The sequence below is a fragment of the Eumetopias jubatus genome, unplaced genomic scaffold, assembly GCF_037043125.1.
Source record: "Eumetopias jubatus isolate StellerSeaLion01/CBP00866 unplaced genomic scaffold, mEumJub1_p1.0 scaffold_14, whole genome shotgun sequence".
Classification (NCBI taxonomy): domain Eukaryota; kingdom Metazoa; phylum Chordata; class Mammalia; order Carnivora; family Otariidae; genus Eumetopias; species Eumetopias jubatus.
In genome coordinates, this window is record NW_028274820.1 from 49,595,833 (window position 1) to 49,614,507 (window position 18,675).

At 34.2% G+C, this 18,675-nt stretch overlaps 1 protein-coding gene across 2 annotated transcripts in view; it reads right to left on the minus strand.

Moving 5' to 3' along the window:
- AGMO (alkylglycerol monooxygenase) overlaps window positions 1-18,675 on the minus strand; it is a 330,223-nt gene that overhangs the window by 123,695 nt on the left and 187,853 nt on the right. For both annotated transcript variants that reach the window (XM_028117298.2, XM_088018484.1), the window contains one exon: window positions 17,260-17,365. In XM_028117298.2, coding sequence (XP_027973099.1) covers window positions 17,260-17,365 — 106 coding nt within the window. The remainder of the gene's footprint in view (window positions 1-17,259; window positions 17,366-18,675) is intronic.

Sequence of the window (18,675 nt, forward strand, 5' to 3'; positions counted from 1 at the left end):
AAAGCACAATTAGGATGTTTATTGTCTTAGTTCTGTCTTTTAAAAAATCTCATAGATTCAACTCTTCACTTCTCAAAGATTCCTCAGAAACCCCTTTGTCTTAGTAAATTAATTATATGACTATAAACCAATAGCAACTATTTTATTTTCTTTTAAATCACACAACCAGTATGAAATCTTACACAATGAAGTAACTTTAGAAATCTATTGTATTCCCTTAACTTTACAGATGGTGAAGCTGAAAACCAAGTGACCTCCCTCATGTTGTTAATTAATAATAGCCATGTGTCTGGAATCTGAGTCCAATTTTTTCTCCAACTCATCACAATAATTTAAATACTTGTACAAAGGTAGGCCAAGCCACTGCCAGACATTGTCACAAACAAACCCAATTTAAGATATTACCTTCATACGCTATACAGAAGGTCAAAATCCTTGTAAGTATTGAATTTTGGTAGAAATAATATAAAAGACAGGATAAAATCTATGGAAAAATCCATATTTGCCTTTAATCTGTATCAGCCAATTTCCCTGGATCCATTGGGTAAGCATGTAGTGAAGATACCACTTAAAAACAGACTTAGGAGTGGCAAGTGAGGTGTTTGGCAATAATTCTTGACCAGCTTGATGCTTCTCTCTGGGATTGCATGTCCAAATGGTTAGAGTGAGTTTGTAGTCTCATTTGATACTACAAGGAAGCCTCCCATTTGAGAGTCAGGAAGAGTAGATTTCTGCTTCTTCCCTGGAGAGAACGTTTCAACTGTCAACGTGCTTAGTACCAAGCAGTTGGATCTTGCTCTTAGACCCAAACATATTTAGGAAAAGCTGCTACACAGGATGTTTCAGCTCAGAGAAAAGGTATGAATCAAGAAACTTTTCCTTTCTGTAATAATTTGATCACAGGGAAGTACCTTCCAGAATGCTGTTAAAGACTGTATATACCATTATTTTTTGGGGGGTTTGTTATACTCAGTAAAAGGAAGGTTGGCTTGCCGATGACATGCAGAGCATATGACAGACATGGAGAAGGATAAATGAGACACTATTTCTTAAAGATGGCAATTAAAAATCATTCAGTCTTGTTTGTTTTTGCCCTTGTTATTGCTGATATGCTACTTTACCCAGGAAACTAAGAGGCAAAATATGTCTTTTTAACCTTGATCACATTGTAGCATGCATGAGACATCAGATATTCTAAGTAATGAAATTTTTCAGCTTACTTAGAGTTATTCCATGAATATAATAAACTGTACTATATTTTAGGTACACTTGATAATAGTTATTCCCTTAGTTTTACCAAAAAACCTCAATCTAGAAACCTGACTGATTAGTAGGTAAATGTTTGCACTTGTAGAAAAGAGCTCTCATAAAAATGCAAATCTGAACTTATCTCTGTTGCCTTTAAATATGGAGATATTACTAGAGAAACAGACATAAAATTCTCTCTTCACACCTCTCCACCACTATATATAAGTAGAAATGGCAACACTTTAAGGGGAAGTAACATTGATGCACAAGTAAGAGGTATTTCTGGGAACCAAAATTCTATATTTAATGGTGACTTGCTGGGGAAAAAAAAGTTTGATAACATTTCTTGAAAGCAGGGGTGAAAATTTTCATGATGAAACTGTGCACTTGAAATTGTCTCCGCTTTTTAGCCAGCAGGAAAAACAAAGGCAGACTTCCAGGAAGCATATGATGCATCCAAGGAAAGAAAAGGCCATGTGCTTGGAAGTGCCAGGTGATAATTTGGATACTTGGGTTGTAACTATGCTTCTCAATGTGGCTTCAGGAAAATCATGTCATTTCCATGCTTACAATAGCTAATGTATTTTAATAGGATATATATAAATATAAAAAGAAGTTTATAGCATCTTATCAAATAAGCATTAATAAAAGTTTACCAAATAGTTATATTTAAAAAGAAAAAAAAATTCTTGTTGTAATTTTGATTAAAAATCTTATATGCATATATAGATAGAAAGAGCAGGCAAACATATTACACAGAATAATTCACATTATTTTCAGAAAATGGGTTCTGATTCCCATTAATCTTGACTATCTACTTGTCGAGCAATCAATATGACAGAAAAAATAACAGATGTTCTTTTACCATTAACCTTCAGAAAGGAGACCCCTGTTTCTAGTATTTATAATCATTTGACACAATCTATTAAGGCAATGGTAAGATTCCCCCAATCAGAGATCTCCAGTTTGCTCATTGTGGATAAAATAAATATATAATCCAAATTTAAACTCACTTTCAAAGGCATGTAAGACGGTCTCCCGACATGCAATGCCTATTTTAAAAATTTTTTATGATGGTAAATAAACCCTGGAAAATTCCTTCTTAGATTTTACCACCTGAAAGTGCAGCTGTTGGCTGACACTATCAGAGCCTCACAACTCCAAACTCACGTGCAAACCTCATCAAGGGCAGACATTTCTAATTGATTCCAGAAGTATTTCTTTTGCTGAGATCAGGGGGCAAAGGAAGAATAATGAGCAGCTTTTTAGAGGGAACTGGGGGTTAGGGTGTTGAGGGGAGGAGGAGGGGAGCTTTTAAAATCTTGGGCTTGGCCAGAAATGCATAGCAATTTTACGGTCAATTGGCAAGAGCATCTGGAACCAGGCATTCTGGCCTCATAGTTGATGGTAGTGAAACCAGCTTACAGGCAACAGCAAGTCCATAATGAGTCCCTGTCATGTACTAGTGGAAACCACGTTGACGTTCTGCCAAATCTCCCTGCGCCTTTTTCTCAAGGTCAGGATTCCCCTTAGAGCTCTCCTCTAGTATGTGAAATCCTGTCCACCCATGGATCTTAACCTATTTTAGCCTTCTTAAAGGCAATGCAAAAAGAAAGACTAAAAATTATAAATTGCACGTGTTTAATTCCTTGCGTGCTGACAAGGCTTTATATCACAAAGCCGTGTTTGCTTTCATTTGGGGGATATATTTCAAACGCAGCGGGCCATCTTGTTAGTGCATGGAGAGTGTCGGATGCTCAGGTCATAAATCATAGCACAACGCGCGGCACACTCAGACTGGAGCAGGCAAAATGTGGGGCTCTTTATTATTTCAAACGTAGGACAAGTGATTATAAAAAGGGGCAGCGTTTCTTTTTTTAAACGCCAAGCAGAAAACCGAGGTGATGTGGAAACAATTTCTTATGAGTAAATGATGTTTACCTTAAACTGCTGCTCGTAATTCACCATGCTGGCACTGGCGGATTAGACCCACAAATAAGTCAGAGTAAAGGACATCCGTGAAAAATGTAGAGGGATATGAGTCGACAGGATGGAAACTGGTTCAGTGGTCAGGAATCGGCCATGCAGAGAGCTAGATTTCTAACATTCCTGAATTTCTATTTTTATACAAACAATATAATTAATAGAGATTGTATCCATTTAAACCTCACTCAAAATTACTAAGTTTGCAATGTTAAATTCAACATGTTTGCTCTTCTAGCTAAACCACTCTTGGCAAGGAATCACTTCCTGTTTTCAAACAAGAACAGCCAAAACAAGAAAAAAAAAAGACAAAGTAAACAAAACAAGCAGAAACTAAACTGACAGAAATGCATTTAAAATATATTTTAAAAACCCAGTATTTTTATTTTTCAAAGATTTATTTATTTTAGACAGAGCACAGGGGGAGGGAGAGAGAGTCCCAAGCAGATTCTGTGCTCAGCGGAGCCTGATGTGGGGCTTGATCCCAAGACCCTGAGATCACCACCTGAGCGGAAACCAAGAGTACGAGGTTTAACCAACTTTGCCACCCAGGCGCCCTCCACCGATGCTCAGTATTTTTAATGTAAAATTCCCCTTTAGATTTCACCTATGTTTTGATGATTTCAGTATGAACTAATCAGAAATGTATAAAATTTGTGTTCTTTATAATACACATAACAGTAAAATGCAGAAAAAACACCTAATGGTGAAAATCTCCTTCAACCTAAAGTATTTGCCAAAGCATCTGCTCTTAGTGAATGCCCATGCAGGGGCTTTTCAAATAAGGGCAAGAGAGAAGAGGTGGATGGGTACAAATATATCTATGTCTCTTAATTTTAACCATTTTAATAGGAAAAGATGATACATAGGTAACTATCATGGATTAACATTTTCTTGTATGTGGATTCAGTATTTTAAAATCCTACACAAGAGACAATACATTTCAAGAAATTTAATATGGCTATATATATATATGTATACATATTTATATAATCTACTGTAATTATATATATAATATATATTTAAAGAAAAAAGCACTACTATATTCTAATATTGCTTCATTTTGGTTACCACATATTTTGTTGTTCATAGCAAGAAAAAGTATTTTTGGAAGAGTAACAGGAAGTGGACAGTATTTTTTTTAAAAAGGGCCACATATAAATCACCTCAAAGAGCTTATTTTCACCTATTACTTAGTCTGCTTCTCACCTAATATATTAGTTATTTTCTTTTTTTTTTTAAAGAGATTTATTTATTTATTTTAGAGAGAGAGAGAACATGAGCGGGAGGGGCAGAGGGAGAGGGAGAGAGAAACCTAAGCAGACTACACACTGAGGGGATGCGGGGCTCTATCTCGTGACCCTGAGATCATGACCTGAGTGGAAACCAAGAGTTGGATGCTTAAACAAATGTACCACCCAGGTGCCCCTACTATAGTTATTTTCTATCCACTCTTATAGGATAGTACATAGTATGAAATAGGAGATATATGTGCATTATGAATGAGATTACACACATAAAGCACAAAACTTGGAACAGGGTGAATATTTGTTAATTGTATGTGATGATAAACCTTGAAAAATGATATCTTTAGATACTAGAAATACAAGGATGGTAAGGGAAAGTGAAAGGACAAAAATATTTTAAAAGTGACAATGACACTTAAATTGAGTTAAAGGTGAAGGAAAAGTGCCAAAGCTTTATTATATGAAAGAATGACAAAATCTCAAAGAATGACAAAATCTCAAATGCTGTATGCCAAATTTGCTAAAAAAAAAAAACAAACTCTCAGTGTTTGTGTCTTTTATGCTATTTCCTGAATTCTGCATTTTTTTTGCTAAAAATAAAAATTTCTTATGTCATATAAAATATATTCTCAGTAATATAGCATCAATATACATAAGGGAATTTCAGTACATTTTAGCAGTTTTGCTATGCAATAGAGTAGATTTTGAATAAACTTTAAATTTGAGTATTCTCCCATACAAAAGGATGGGGGAAATCCTGATCTATGTATTTAAAATTCAAATAGTCCATAAACCTTGCTAAAGGAGCCATGATTGTGGAATTAATCTTCAAATTATATGTTAGCATTATATTTTTGCATAATTATAGCCTTGATTCATAGCCCTGTTCAGGAGTTATGTAGGCATACTGGTGGTTAGAGGACGAATTGTTACTAGATATATCTAGCATTATATAGAAAAAAGTTTATGCTTATCTGAATTACTAATAATGAATGGTTTAGTAGTACCATCTTCATGTGTGGAGGTAGTATACTGTTATTTGGCATTACTCTGTGGAAATGAGATTCATTTGAGTTCAATCCCAGGGCAATGAGACAAACTACAAACTGGGAGAATATGCTTTTAACAAATATAAATGAAAAAGGATTGGTATTTCATATATAGAATTTCTAAAAAGCAGAAGAAAATAACAACAATATAGAAAAATGGGTAAATGACATGAAAAAGCCTATCACAGGAAAAGAAATATGAATGGCCAATAAAGATGAAATAATGATTCACTTTAGCAGTAAACAGGAAAATGGTAATTAGAAATACAATGAGATACTTAATCCCCAGATGAACAAAAGATAATTCTGGCTTTGATGAGGGCATATATACTCTGATAGTGGTATTTTATAACACATGGGTAAACAACTTGACATTCTCTTAATGTAATCATGCACATTTCCTATAACTAGCCATTCTACCCCTACTGTATAACCTAGAGAAACTACATAAATGCCATGTACACTAGAAGATGTGTGCATGAATTTTCACTGCAGGACTATAAAAATAAAAGCTAGGAACAAGCACTAGAGAATGGATATTTTAATATAGTTGTAGAACAAAATACTTTATAGCAATCAAAGTGAATGAATTACAACTACGTGAAAGAAAAAGGATACATTTTAGAAATAAAACATTCAGTAAATTAAAGGAAATAGAAGGAAACTATATTTGGTATGATACCATTTTATTGCACTCAAACATTTTTAAAAAATAAATCAAATATGACTTAGTGATAAATTTATGAATATGAAAAAATAGAACTTGTTTAGAAAACACATGGAAATGATAAGCAGTAAGAATAAAATAAGAGTTGTATCTGTGGGAGCATGAAAGAGAGAAGGAATCAAAAAGGTAGTAGATCACAGGTGTTAATAACACTTCACTGGTACTGTAATATTATAGTTTTAATTGAGTGGTTTTCATGTTATTATCTTTTAAAAATATTTTATGTAATTTAATATATAATAAATACTAGATGATAGGAAAATAATTATGAGTTGATATGAAGACAGGTATTATTTAAAACAAAACTACTACTCATAAATAAACTTTGTGCAGTTGATAAAAATATTTGAAGTTTGAATAATTTTAAAATAGACTATTCAGAAATGCTGTATGCCATGAATATTCATAGGTCAGTGTGTGTGTGTGTGTGTGTGTGTGTGTGTGTGTGTGTGTGTGTGTGTGATTTTCCCCTTGAATCCATAAGTATGTTTATGGCAGATTACCATATATTTCATGAAAAAAGTTGGGTGCAGTCTCTTTGTGTTCACAATGTGACCGAATATAAAGCTGAAATGAATTGTCTGTGATGGCTTTAGACAAATATGTTTACATTCTGTGATATACTAATCATCATGAATTTAAATCACATAAGACCCAAATGTGGTAGGTTGCATAATGGCCATAATTTCAGATATGCCCCTTTACAATTGACCTGACTGATCTTCATTTAAGAGATAGAGTCCATTTTCCACCCTTGAATATTGGCTAGACTGGTCATGTGCTGTGACCAATGGAAAATGGCAGAAGTGAGTTTTTTTTTATGTTCCAGAACCTTGGCTTCAAGAAGTCTGGCCCACTGGAGAGTGAGAGGTTAGGGAGGGAAAATAAAGGTGTTCCTGCTGAGACCCTTCATGTGACCCATGTGACTGTCCAGCCCAGCTGATCCCTATATAGCCCAATAAGTGAGCCTAAGAGAAATGAACAGTGGAACCACAATATATTTGTGAGAAATAATAAATAAGCCCTTTTGGGTTGGTTTGTTATGTAGAAACAGATAAACACCAAGAAAAGCTGAATTTTACCAAAAACAGAAAGAATGAAGAATCTATGAACCATGAAGCTGCTAAGAACTGTTAAACCTTCCTTCACTTACTGATTCAGGTATTTTGACCAAACATTTAGGTAACAAGGGACATCTGATTCTACATGTCATGTTATTTGAAATCAATAAATATTTAATTCAGCATTCTATGTAAGATTAAAATTCCAGCAACATGCTCTCCTCCATTTGGGTAACAGCTCTGTAGCAGGTGCTGCCAGGGCTCCTTTAATACTTACTGAATAAATAAATGCTGAACAGTCTTATTGTTGTTGCTGCTGAGTGTTGGCTTCCTCTTCTGCACAAAAACACCTGAGGTGGCAAACTGTTAACATTGGTAAATTTTTTTTTTTTTCAAAAGATCTGCCCAGGCAAGATAATCATGTTGAAAAGGTAACTAATAAGAAGGCATGACAAGGGGAACCTGTGTGGCTCAGTCGTTAAGCGTCTGCCTTCGGCTTAGGTCATGATACCACGGTCCTAGGATCGAGCCCCGCATCGGGCTCCCTGCTCAGCGGGAAGCCTGCTTCTCCCTCTGCCACTCCCCCTGCTTGTGTTCCCTCTCTTGCTGTGTCTCTCTCTGTCAAATAAATAAATAAATAAAATCTTAAAAAAAACTTTTTTAAAAAAAAAAGGCATGACAAATTAGATTCCAGAGTTGGACAACAGGAAGGATGTTTCCTAAAGGTTAAAATGCATACGAATGGTGCTACTTGATATGATTTCAGTCAGAAATCTGGAATAGGTTGCTAAGGGTCCCTCCAAGGATATCCTCTTTGGATGCAGGTGGGATTTTCTGCACTCCAAAATGAGTCCCATCCCAAGGTCTTTAAGATCTAAAGCACTACTCTCCATTACTTAGCAGGGACTTCAGGTACGCTGAAAGCTATGTACCCTATATCCATCACTTGGGGGACTCAAGTATATGTATCTTCTGACATCGAATGTGTCCTCAAGGTTGATCTCCAGGACCCATAATCAGGGCCTGTGAGACAAAAAAAAGTACATCTCTGTGAGTTTTCAGGTTGTTACTTAATTTTTTTTTGTTTGGATTGATCATGTGATTTATTTATTTTTTATTTTATTTTTAGTTTCAAGTTTTTATTTAAATTCCAGGTAGTTAATATACGGTGTAACATTAGTTTCAGGTACAAAGTTTTTGTTTTTGTTTTTTACTTATCTTAATTTCATTTGTTTGTTTTGACCTTATTCAAATGAATTTTTGGGGATATACACATTTAAAATAAAACAGGAGGGCGCCTGGGTGGCTCAGTCGGTTAGGCAACTGCCTTCGGCTCAGGTCATGATCCCGGAGTCCTGGGATCGAGTCTCACATCGGGCTCCCTGCTCGGCGGGAGTCTGCTTCTCCCTCTGACCCTCTCCCCTCTCATGCGCTCTCTCTATCTCATTCTCTCTCTCAAATAAATAAATAAAATCTTAAAAAAAATAAAAATAAATAAAAAAATAAAATAAAACAGGAGTTAGGATGGAAATGTGAATGCTAGAAGTGACTCTGACAATTACATTAAAGCTAAACATCCCTATGTTGCTGAATAATCACATTTAATGCCATTTTCATAGGGATTTAATTTTCAGATATGACTTTTGTGAGTTAGGATTTTTATTTTTACTAGTATTTTTATTTTAAAAACTTATGACCTTTTAAATTGGGTATTTCTGTTTCTGGGTATTTTTAACTTTAGGGTTTTCTATTACTATAGTGAAAAATTTTCCATTTAAAATAAGTGTATTTAAATTTTAAAAGATGAGGTAATTAAAGAAAAATATTGAGATGAATCAAAATGACCTGCAGACACATCATAGTTGTTTTTTTTCTTTTCTGTTGAAGTAGGTTTCTTCCAAGAAATCCCTAACTATGCCAATGAAAAAAGTTACATGATCTTTCTCATGACTTTATTAGAAATAAAGTAACCTGCTGTATATTAGAGCCATAATTTTATTTATCCATGTATTTTTTTCATTAGCTTAACTTCCAAGACTGAGGAATGAGCCAGTAGTGGCAACTGAGTATGAATGTTTCACTGAGGGCCTTGTAGGTTATGGTAAAGGGTTTGGATTTTATTCCAAGTGCCATCTAAAGCTATTTAGCAGTTTAAATTAAACTTGATCATGTTATACATATAAAGTGTATCAGAAAGTATCAAGCATAGAGTAAGGTGAATGAATATTTAGGAATATACTGTATCAGACCTAACAAGATATGCTGGTGCTTTCAGTTAGGTTGGTGACAATGGGGATGAAGTCTAAGAAGTATTTTGGAGTAGAAGCCACAGAAGTTGCTGAGTGGGTGGCAAAAGAGAAGGTAAAACAAGAATGATTACTAGATATATGAATTAAGTGAAAGTGTCTGTGGTGCCTATTTATTGAGATCTAAATCTACTGAGATGGAACAGAATATGTAGGAGAAAGGCATTAAGAGCTCACCTTTGCATATGCAATTGTCTGATGTGTCTACCTCATTCAGGAGAAGATCTTAAATAGGTAACAGAATGTGTGAGTTTACAGCTGAGGTTAGAGTTCTGGTCTGGGGATAAAATTTTGGGAGTCATCACTACATCCATGGTGTTTAAAGAAATAGAAATGGGTGAGGGTGGATAGAGAAGAAAGCAGGATCCCAGGACCAGGCCCTGAAGAATAACAACACTGAACATAAATCACTATTTTCACTCTTGTTCTTAGCCAGTGTTTATTGAGTTTTCTAGCACTTGTAACTAAATGAATCCAGACTAAAAATAAAAATAAAAAAAAAAGAACGCCCAACATTGACACATAACAGTAGCTAAACAATTCAAGGCACGATTCCAGTATAGCATGTCAAAGGCACAGGTTACAGACTTGCCTGGGTTTGAATCCTGTCTTTTCTGCATACAGGATTGTGGCCTTGGGCAAATTACTTGTCAATTTCCTCATCTGTTAAATGTGACATATAGTAGCATCTACATTATAAAGTTGCTATGAGTATTTAAGGAAATTATATTTATAAACCACTTGGAATACTACCTGTAGCATTTGTAAACTAAAATTACCTATGATATTTATTGGTAAAAATTTAAAAAAATGATGATATAGCGAAAAAGCTTATATATGAATATAGTTTAACTTAAGCTTTCTGATTATTTTAGTGAAAAATCTATAAATAAAAAGTCAACAACTAAACTCCTCATTCTGTTCCTTTCTTGCTAAGCTAAGCAGATGACATGATTATGTAGAAAATCTGAAAGAATCAACAAAAAACTCCTGGGAATAATAAGTGATTAGGATAAGGTTGCAGGGTATAGGGTTAATAGAAAAAGTCAATCACTTTCCTACATACCAGGAATGAACCAGTGGAATTTGAAAATAAAAGTGCAATGCAATTCACATTAAAACTAAAAAAAAAATTATGCAGGCAATAAATCTAACAAAATACTGTATATACAAGTTCTGTATGAGGAAAATTACAAAACTCCAAGAATGAAATAAAAAACTAAATAAATGGAGGGGGTGCCTGCGTGGCTTAGTCGGTTAAGCATCCAACTCTGGATTTTGGCTCAGGTCATGATCTCAGGGTTGTGAGACAGAGCCCCATATGGGGCTCCCCACTTAGCGGGAGTGTGCTTAAGATTCTCTCTCTCCCTCAGCCACTCCCTCCCCATACTCTCTCTCTCTCAAATAAGTAATCTTAAATAAATAAATAAATAAATGGAAAGATACTCTGCATTCACGTATAGGAAGACTCAATATTGTCAAGATGTCAGTTCTTGTCATGTTTAGCAGTTGATCTGCTAAGCCATATATGTGAGTATAAACATATATGTCTATGTATGTAAGTATTTGAGTTATTGTGTCCATCTTCCCCAACTGTGGCAGACAGAAACTAGGGTGGCCACATGATCCCCACCCTTGCCGTTTATGACCTGTTAGCTTGTACAATCCCCTCTCCTGGAGTGTGGATGAGGCCTAGGGCTTGCTTCTAGCCAACAGAATATGGCACAGATGAATGGATTTTGCAGCTGTAATTAGGATCCTAAATCAGTTGTTTTTCATTTGATAAAAAAGGAGATTCTCCTGGAGGAGCCTAGCTTAATCAGCTAAAAGCTCTTAAGAAGAGCGGTTGAGCCCTAAAGCAAAGTTCTCCTTCCAGGTTTGATGAAGTAAGCAGCCATGTTGAGGCTGCCCACGTGGGGTGGACCTGCAGGCAGCCTCCAGCACCTGAGAGCAGCCTCCACTCAAAAGCCAGCAAAAAGCCGGGGCCCTAAGTCATACAGCTGCAAGGAAATGAGTTCTGTCAACAATGTGAATGAGCTCAGAAGTGGATTTTTCCGTCGTTGAGCCTCCAGATGAGAACACAATCTGGCCAAGACTTACCTTAAATGCAGCCTCTGGAGACCCTGAACGGAGTTTTGAGCAAAACTGTGCCTGACCTCCTGACCCATGGGAACTGTTAGATAATAAATGTGTGTTGTTTTAAGCCACTAAATTTGTGGTAATTTGTTACACAGCAATCAAAAATTAATACACTGATTAAAAGCTAATCTCCACAAAGACAGGGCTTTTTGCTCTGTTTTTACTGGAGCTGGTGTTCCAGTAAGTGTGGAATAAACGTTTCTGCCTACCACTGAAAGCATTAGGCAAGCTGGTTCTATCCTCCATGGGCATTTATTTACCTCCTATCAGGATCCACACTTTGGGCTGCTGTTACTAGGCTCCTGTCATCACTTAAGCAGCCCATGGTCTCCCCTGATTCATGGACTTTTCATTGTACTCTCCCTTAAGTCAAGTGCTCTCCACCTTCCTCCCAAATTCTTCCTCTCCAAATTCTACCCAACTCTTGTGCACATCTTCAGCAGATACAAGTTGGTTTACCCTTTAGGAGTGATGTTTTAATGACATAACTAAACTAAAATCTATAAATCAGATTTTAAAGCCATTCTTCAAATTCCAAAAGTTCTTTTGTAATCAACTCAAATTATTTGGCCACTAGAAAGCAGGTATTTTCAGGTTCATATTTTCATTGCTTTAAATGTCCTAGTTTTAAAAACATTATTTTAAATGTGTATGCGTAGCTTCTGTATGTATGTGTGTTTATAATATATATGTATATAATTATTATGAATAATTCTCACTACTTACATACCAGGTATTATGCTACATTCTATCTCCTTTAGTCCTTTGAATATCAAAACAATCCCTGGGGGATTTTTATTCTTCTTTTTGCTGAGGGAAAAAGCTAGGGAGCTAAGCTGTGGTTATTTTAGATAACTTCCTGAAGACCACACAACCAATTGACAGAGCTGGGAATGACACTTAGATTTGTGTGACTTCAAAGCCAATACTTTCTCCAGTACCTTAACTATCTTCTCAGTTAAAGAAAAAGTTATATGAAACAAAATACATATAGGATCAAAATATCTGTAAATGAGTATTTCCCATTCTCTTATATACATGTATACTTATCAAAAATTGCTATTTATTTTTGATTTTGCTATCTTCCCTTTAAAAAGGCTCATCAGATTAGATATTTTTAAAGCTACTGATGTAAGAAAAAAATAAATCAACCACAGTTTCATAGGCACATCTTAGAAAGAACAAATTACACATGAGATAGTAGAAAAAAAAAAATGTCTGTGCTGTATGTTAGTGAGAAATGAATGAATGGAAGAATGAAGGGATTGTTCTTCTGTCAAATTTCCTGTGCATGAGGGGTACTTGGGTGGCTCAGATGGCTAAGCATCTGCCTTCAGCTCAGGTCATGATCATTCGGCTTAGGTCATAGTCCCAGGGCCACGGGATGGAGTCCCGGGTCAGGCTCCCTGTTCAGCGTGGAGTCTGCTTGAGATTCTCTCTCCGTCTCCCTCTGCACCACAAACCCCTGACACTCACGCTCTTTAAATAAATAAATACATAAATAAATAAAATCAATCTTTTTTTAAAAAAGTATATGAATTGGTGGTCAAAATATTAACTGACCTCACTAAAGAAATATGCAAGGGCATGGACTAACCACTGCACACACTAAATAAACAACTATGCATTTCTATAGCAGTTAATTCTATTTATAAATAGTCCCAGCACCACTCCTTTGCTTCATATTCTTATGGATAGAAGCTAAAGGGAATACATTTTCTACATACAGATCACACAGGATCAAATTTAAAATCTGCTTTGTACTTGTGACTCAGAATTGTAATTACCTAAGAGCTGTTTTATAATCTAAGTAAAATTTTATGGTCAATATTCCATCCTGTGTGTGCTTGTGTGTATGTGTTTAAAGCTGTGGGTGTAACCAGCAGTACAGGCCTAGTATGGAAGGATGGTTACCGTGCAAATCTATGGCATCTGACTTACATAATGAAGTAGTATAACAGAAAAACTTCCAACCAGCCTTCTAGGTAAATAGAGAAGAGTCACAGGGCTGCAAGCTGATGTTGCCAATATATACAACATTAATTTATAAAAGAAGGGATTAACTGCTTCAATGACACTGATTTTAATGATAGCTTCAAAGAAAAATGATGAGAACATTGTGTCCTTAATAATACATTCACCCCTGATTCCTACTGAATGTAGTCACGGAGGCTATTTATTAGGTTTTTCTCCCCATTTAAGGCAAAGAATTAGTTCTATTAATACTACAATAAATAGTAAAAATTTACATAATTTCTAATATGAGGAAAACACAAATATGAAATTCACAATTAAGACTATAAGAACTGATAACTCGTTTTTTTTTTTTTTAAAGATTTTATTTATTTATTTGACAGAGAGAGAGATAGCAAGAGCAGGAACACAAGCAGGGGGAGTGGGAGAGGGAGAAGCAGGCTCCCCGCTGAGCAGGGACCCCCCCCCTGATGCGGGGCTCGATCCCAGGACCCTGGGATCATGACCTGAACTGAAGGCAGTCGCTTAACCGACTGAGCCACCCAGGCGCCCCTGATAACTCGTTTTTTTTTAATTTTGAATTTAAAGAACATAAGAATTGATAACTAGTAATTTGCATTTTTCTTGAACTCAAAAAAGAAGTGGAAGAAAAGGCTGCTTCACTAGTAAAACATTGATAATGAAATACTTGCCCAGTCTTTACCATATAGTTATTGACCTCTGGTCAGAGAAGACTTGTGGAGTTTTACCAATGGAAATTCAATGGTTAATAATAATGATGATGATAATACTTTAATAATAATAGCAGCAATAATATTTAATTATAAAATAGGGTACTAATAGTAATATGAACAAAGATAGTAACTAAAATGTTTCAGGTGCTTCCTATGTGCTACCCTTTGTCATTAAATTTTTGCACCAAACCATGTAAATAGATAGTATTAACACACCATATTAAGGAAATGTTTTCTTGGCAAATCACAGTCAGTGTTTAGTCTTGAAGAATCAGCAGTCTGTGTGCCTAGATGGACAAGAACAGGTTCTGGAAAGAGTAGGTGAGCAGCCTGAAAGATTTTGCCATTATGTCTTCCCTCCCTTGAATCATGAACTAAAGATAATTCAGAGGTAAGTTATTGAAGCCATTAGTCTTTTCAAAACATTTTTGCCATCAAATTGATAAGACCTTTTTTTTTTGGTCTTTATGTTTTTCAAAGTACTTTTGCTACGTTGCATCTGTATTTTTTATCTAAATTCCTTGAGGTGAATAAGTATTGCTATCATTACATGGAAGAAAATGTTGCTAAATTAAGAGTCACAGTGTCAGACTGTCTGAATTTATATCCTGACTTGTTCACTTATTAGTTATGTTAATTCAGACAAGTTTTCAACCTCTCTGTAACTCAATTTTTTTGTTATAAAAATAATAATAGTAGCTATACCCCATTACACTGATACAAAGATTAAATGAAGTAATAGGAGTAAGGCGTTTAGAACATAATAAAATCTCAGTGCATGTCAACTCTCATCAAACCTATTTTACGGGTAAACAACCTGAGGCACAGAGTCTCATGTCATAGAGTCAGCATTAGACTAAGAGTTCATAATCATGACTTTTAGGTTCAACATTATTTGCTCCTCTACTCAGTTGTTCCCATACTTGACTTTTGGATCCTGAGGCAAACCAAAGTATTATTCCAAGGGATCTTTCATTTCATATAAAATTATAATAATAATAGCATCTAATATTTATTGAGCATGTACTGTATGTTACGCACTATGCTAAATCTCTTACACAGATTCTCCTTTAATCCTCAAATTTCTATTAGACAGACCTTATTATTTCATCCATTTATAGACAAAGAATGCAAGGCAAAGAATATTTAAGCTGACAAATACTAGTAAGTTTCTGATTTAGAAATCAAATTCAGGCAATGTGGCTTCAAAGCTCAAGTCTTAGCCACTCATGTTCTCCTACTGACTAAAATAAGTAAATGGACAGCATCTCACCACTAGAATTCATCATGTTCAAAAGTCAGACACACTACACTGTTCTCCACTATCCCATCATCAAAGAACCCCAAATTCAATATGGTTCTATAATCCTACATTCCCATTTGTTTATACCATGGCTACCTTAAAGAACCCATTTCTCTACTTCTGGATCATTGAAGATAAACTACCATAGTATACCCAAGAGTAGATTCATTAATTGGAATTATTTTCTTTTAATACCTATAATTACAATATCTTCCCTCATTAGAGTGTGAGAATGCTATTCTTTGATTTTAATATTTTATTTTTTGGCATGTATATTTCCAAATTTCATTAAATATGTATAATTTATGTTTCTTCATTTTGTTTTTAGGTTGTAATCTCAAGAAACAATATAAGTACCCATCATATAAACTTTATTTAGTACCTATTTAAATGCAAAATGTATTAGATGGATGATATCTAGTATCCTGATACTAACATTTTATGCCTCATTTCCTAAATTTACATGACTTTTAAAGAAATATAATCAGGTGGTGCAGAAATGTAAAGGTAGTAAAGAATATTAACTTAATGTTAAGAAAATCTTCCCCATATTTTTTTCTCCTACTCACACAATTGGCCTTTCCATAGGCAACCATATATTAAATTCTATTTATCTTTCCAGATATATTTACATGTATATAATATATACATTTATACATATACATCTCTCCTCCCTCATTTTTAGACTCATATGCCTTGTATGGTAGCGCCAGATTGTTTTCCAAAGAGTTTGCTCCAATTTACTATCATTACTAAATTATAAAGTGCCTATTTTAGTCTTTCCATTGATGCTGGCAGAAGGTTTGCTTTCATGTTTCATGTTTAAAAGGGGTTACCTATTGTATATTCTGGGCATGTTAGTAGGCTTTTCAGCACCAAAGTTAAATGATATAACCCTTAATTTAAAAGAATAAAACCGTGTCCATTAAAAGTTTAGTGATGAGAATAAAATTTTTTTAACAGTTGTCTAAGATCTGAGATAATAAATATATACCCCCCAGTTTTTGGAAGTTCTTGGAAGATAAGTTTTAATCATCACAGAAGGTTAAATTTTAACTTATATTTTTCAGTTGTAGAAAAATCTCAGTGACATCAATGGTTTATTTCTATAAAATCATCATCTCTTGTGGGTAACTGATACGACATTTTAAACAAATCTTTACCTTAAAAGCCGTAAATAACTTTCTGTAATTTTTTTACTTGCTGAAAACCAACTATGTGGCCTACTTTTTCTTTATAAACATTATAACTTGTCCAACAAGTCTATGAAGTCAATGATACCAATCCAAATTTAAAGACCAAAAAGCTGAAACTCAACAATATTAACTAGCTCCAGGTGAAACAATTAATACGGTATGGTAAGTACATGAATAAGTAAGTTTCCCACAAGTACTAGTCACAAAATAGACAAAAACATTGTTGAATGAATGGATTAAATACACAATAGATGTATAATCATGCTATAGCTTCCTAAAACAAATGTCTTACCTCAAAGGCAAATGACAAAGAAGGAATGAAAGGCTTCAGATGACCAAATCTACACAACATGAGGAATACCAAGCAACGGAAAGTTTCCAGAACAGCTGCCTTAGGTCTGAAACAAATGTCATTAACATATATTAGCTTTAAAGATGCTCTTAATATGTTTACATGTTATAATTGATATAGTGATACACATTTCTTTTAATTTTCAAGAAATACACAGTATTTTAATATATTTGAAGAGCATGTGCCTCTGAAGCTGTTTGAAAACAGCCATTAAACTAAGAAATAAAATGCATCTTTTTAAAGAAAATCTGTTCTTTATCAATGTATTGCTTAGTTTGAGCTTTGATGAGTTAGGGTGAAGCATACTTTCAACTAATAAATAAAATACTAAACAACTAAATTTCTAGGATTTAAAGTAAACAAGGCTCCTTTCACTCACTCAATACCTTTATACTTCATTCATATAAAAAATGACTTGGAAGGAGGACTAATACAGTTAACCACTCTAAAATCATGAATTGTTGATTTCTGAACTATTGGGAAAATGGATAATATGTGATTATGCATAATATGATAGGTAGCATAAATATAGACCTTTGTTATTTATTTTGTGATGAATATTTTTGTATAAATGGTATTCTTAAAATTCAAACTCTAAGTTAAATAAGTATGTTTATGTATTTGAAACAGCATTGAATGTCATGTACAGATAAGCATTTATAAATTATCTTGTAATAACAGGAATGAACAGCTACTTTATCAGCTTAAAATAAGCTTCATATATATTCATCTAACATCTGTTGGATAAATATTTTTGTAACAGATAAATAGTATTGTTACAAGTGAGTTTTCTAATTAAAATATTCTTGAATTAATGTCATAATACAGATATATTATTTAGTTAATTTAGAATATAGAGGTATGAAGAGAAACATGAAGAAAATCTAAAGTAATATATCTATTTAACTCAAATATTTCTTCTGCATCTACTAATTATGACTGTTTCTTTAAAATTGAATATAACATTTTTATACAAAAAAAGAGAACACTTTTTTCAAGTACTTTAAACTCAGTTAAAACAGGGTAATGGTATATGATTGCATTCAAGTAATGCGACTTATCGTTGTGTGAATAAAATATTAAAAATTTTCACTTGTCAAATAATGCTATATAATCAGTATAAGCTAGTTTTTAAAAAAAATCAACATCTGGGTAATTTCCAACAGCAAAAAAAATTCTACTTTAAAACACAATTGATTTTTATTATGCTCTATGCTTTACTTTTTAATATTTTATATTATGAAATGAAATAGACATATAGGGAAATATATAAAACAGAAATATGCAATTTGATGACTTTGAACAAATAAACAACCTTGTAACCACCACTCAATATCAGCACCCCCAAAGGTAGCT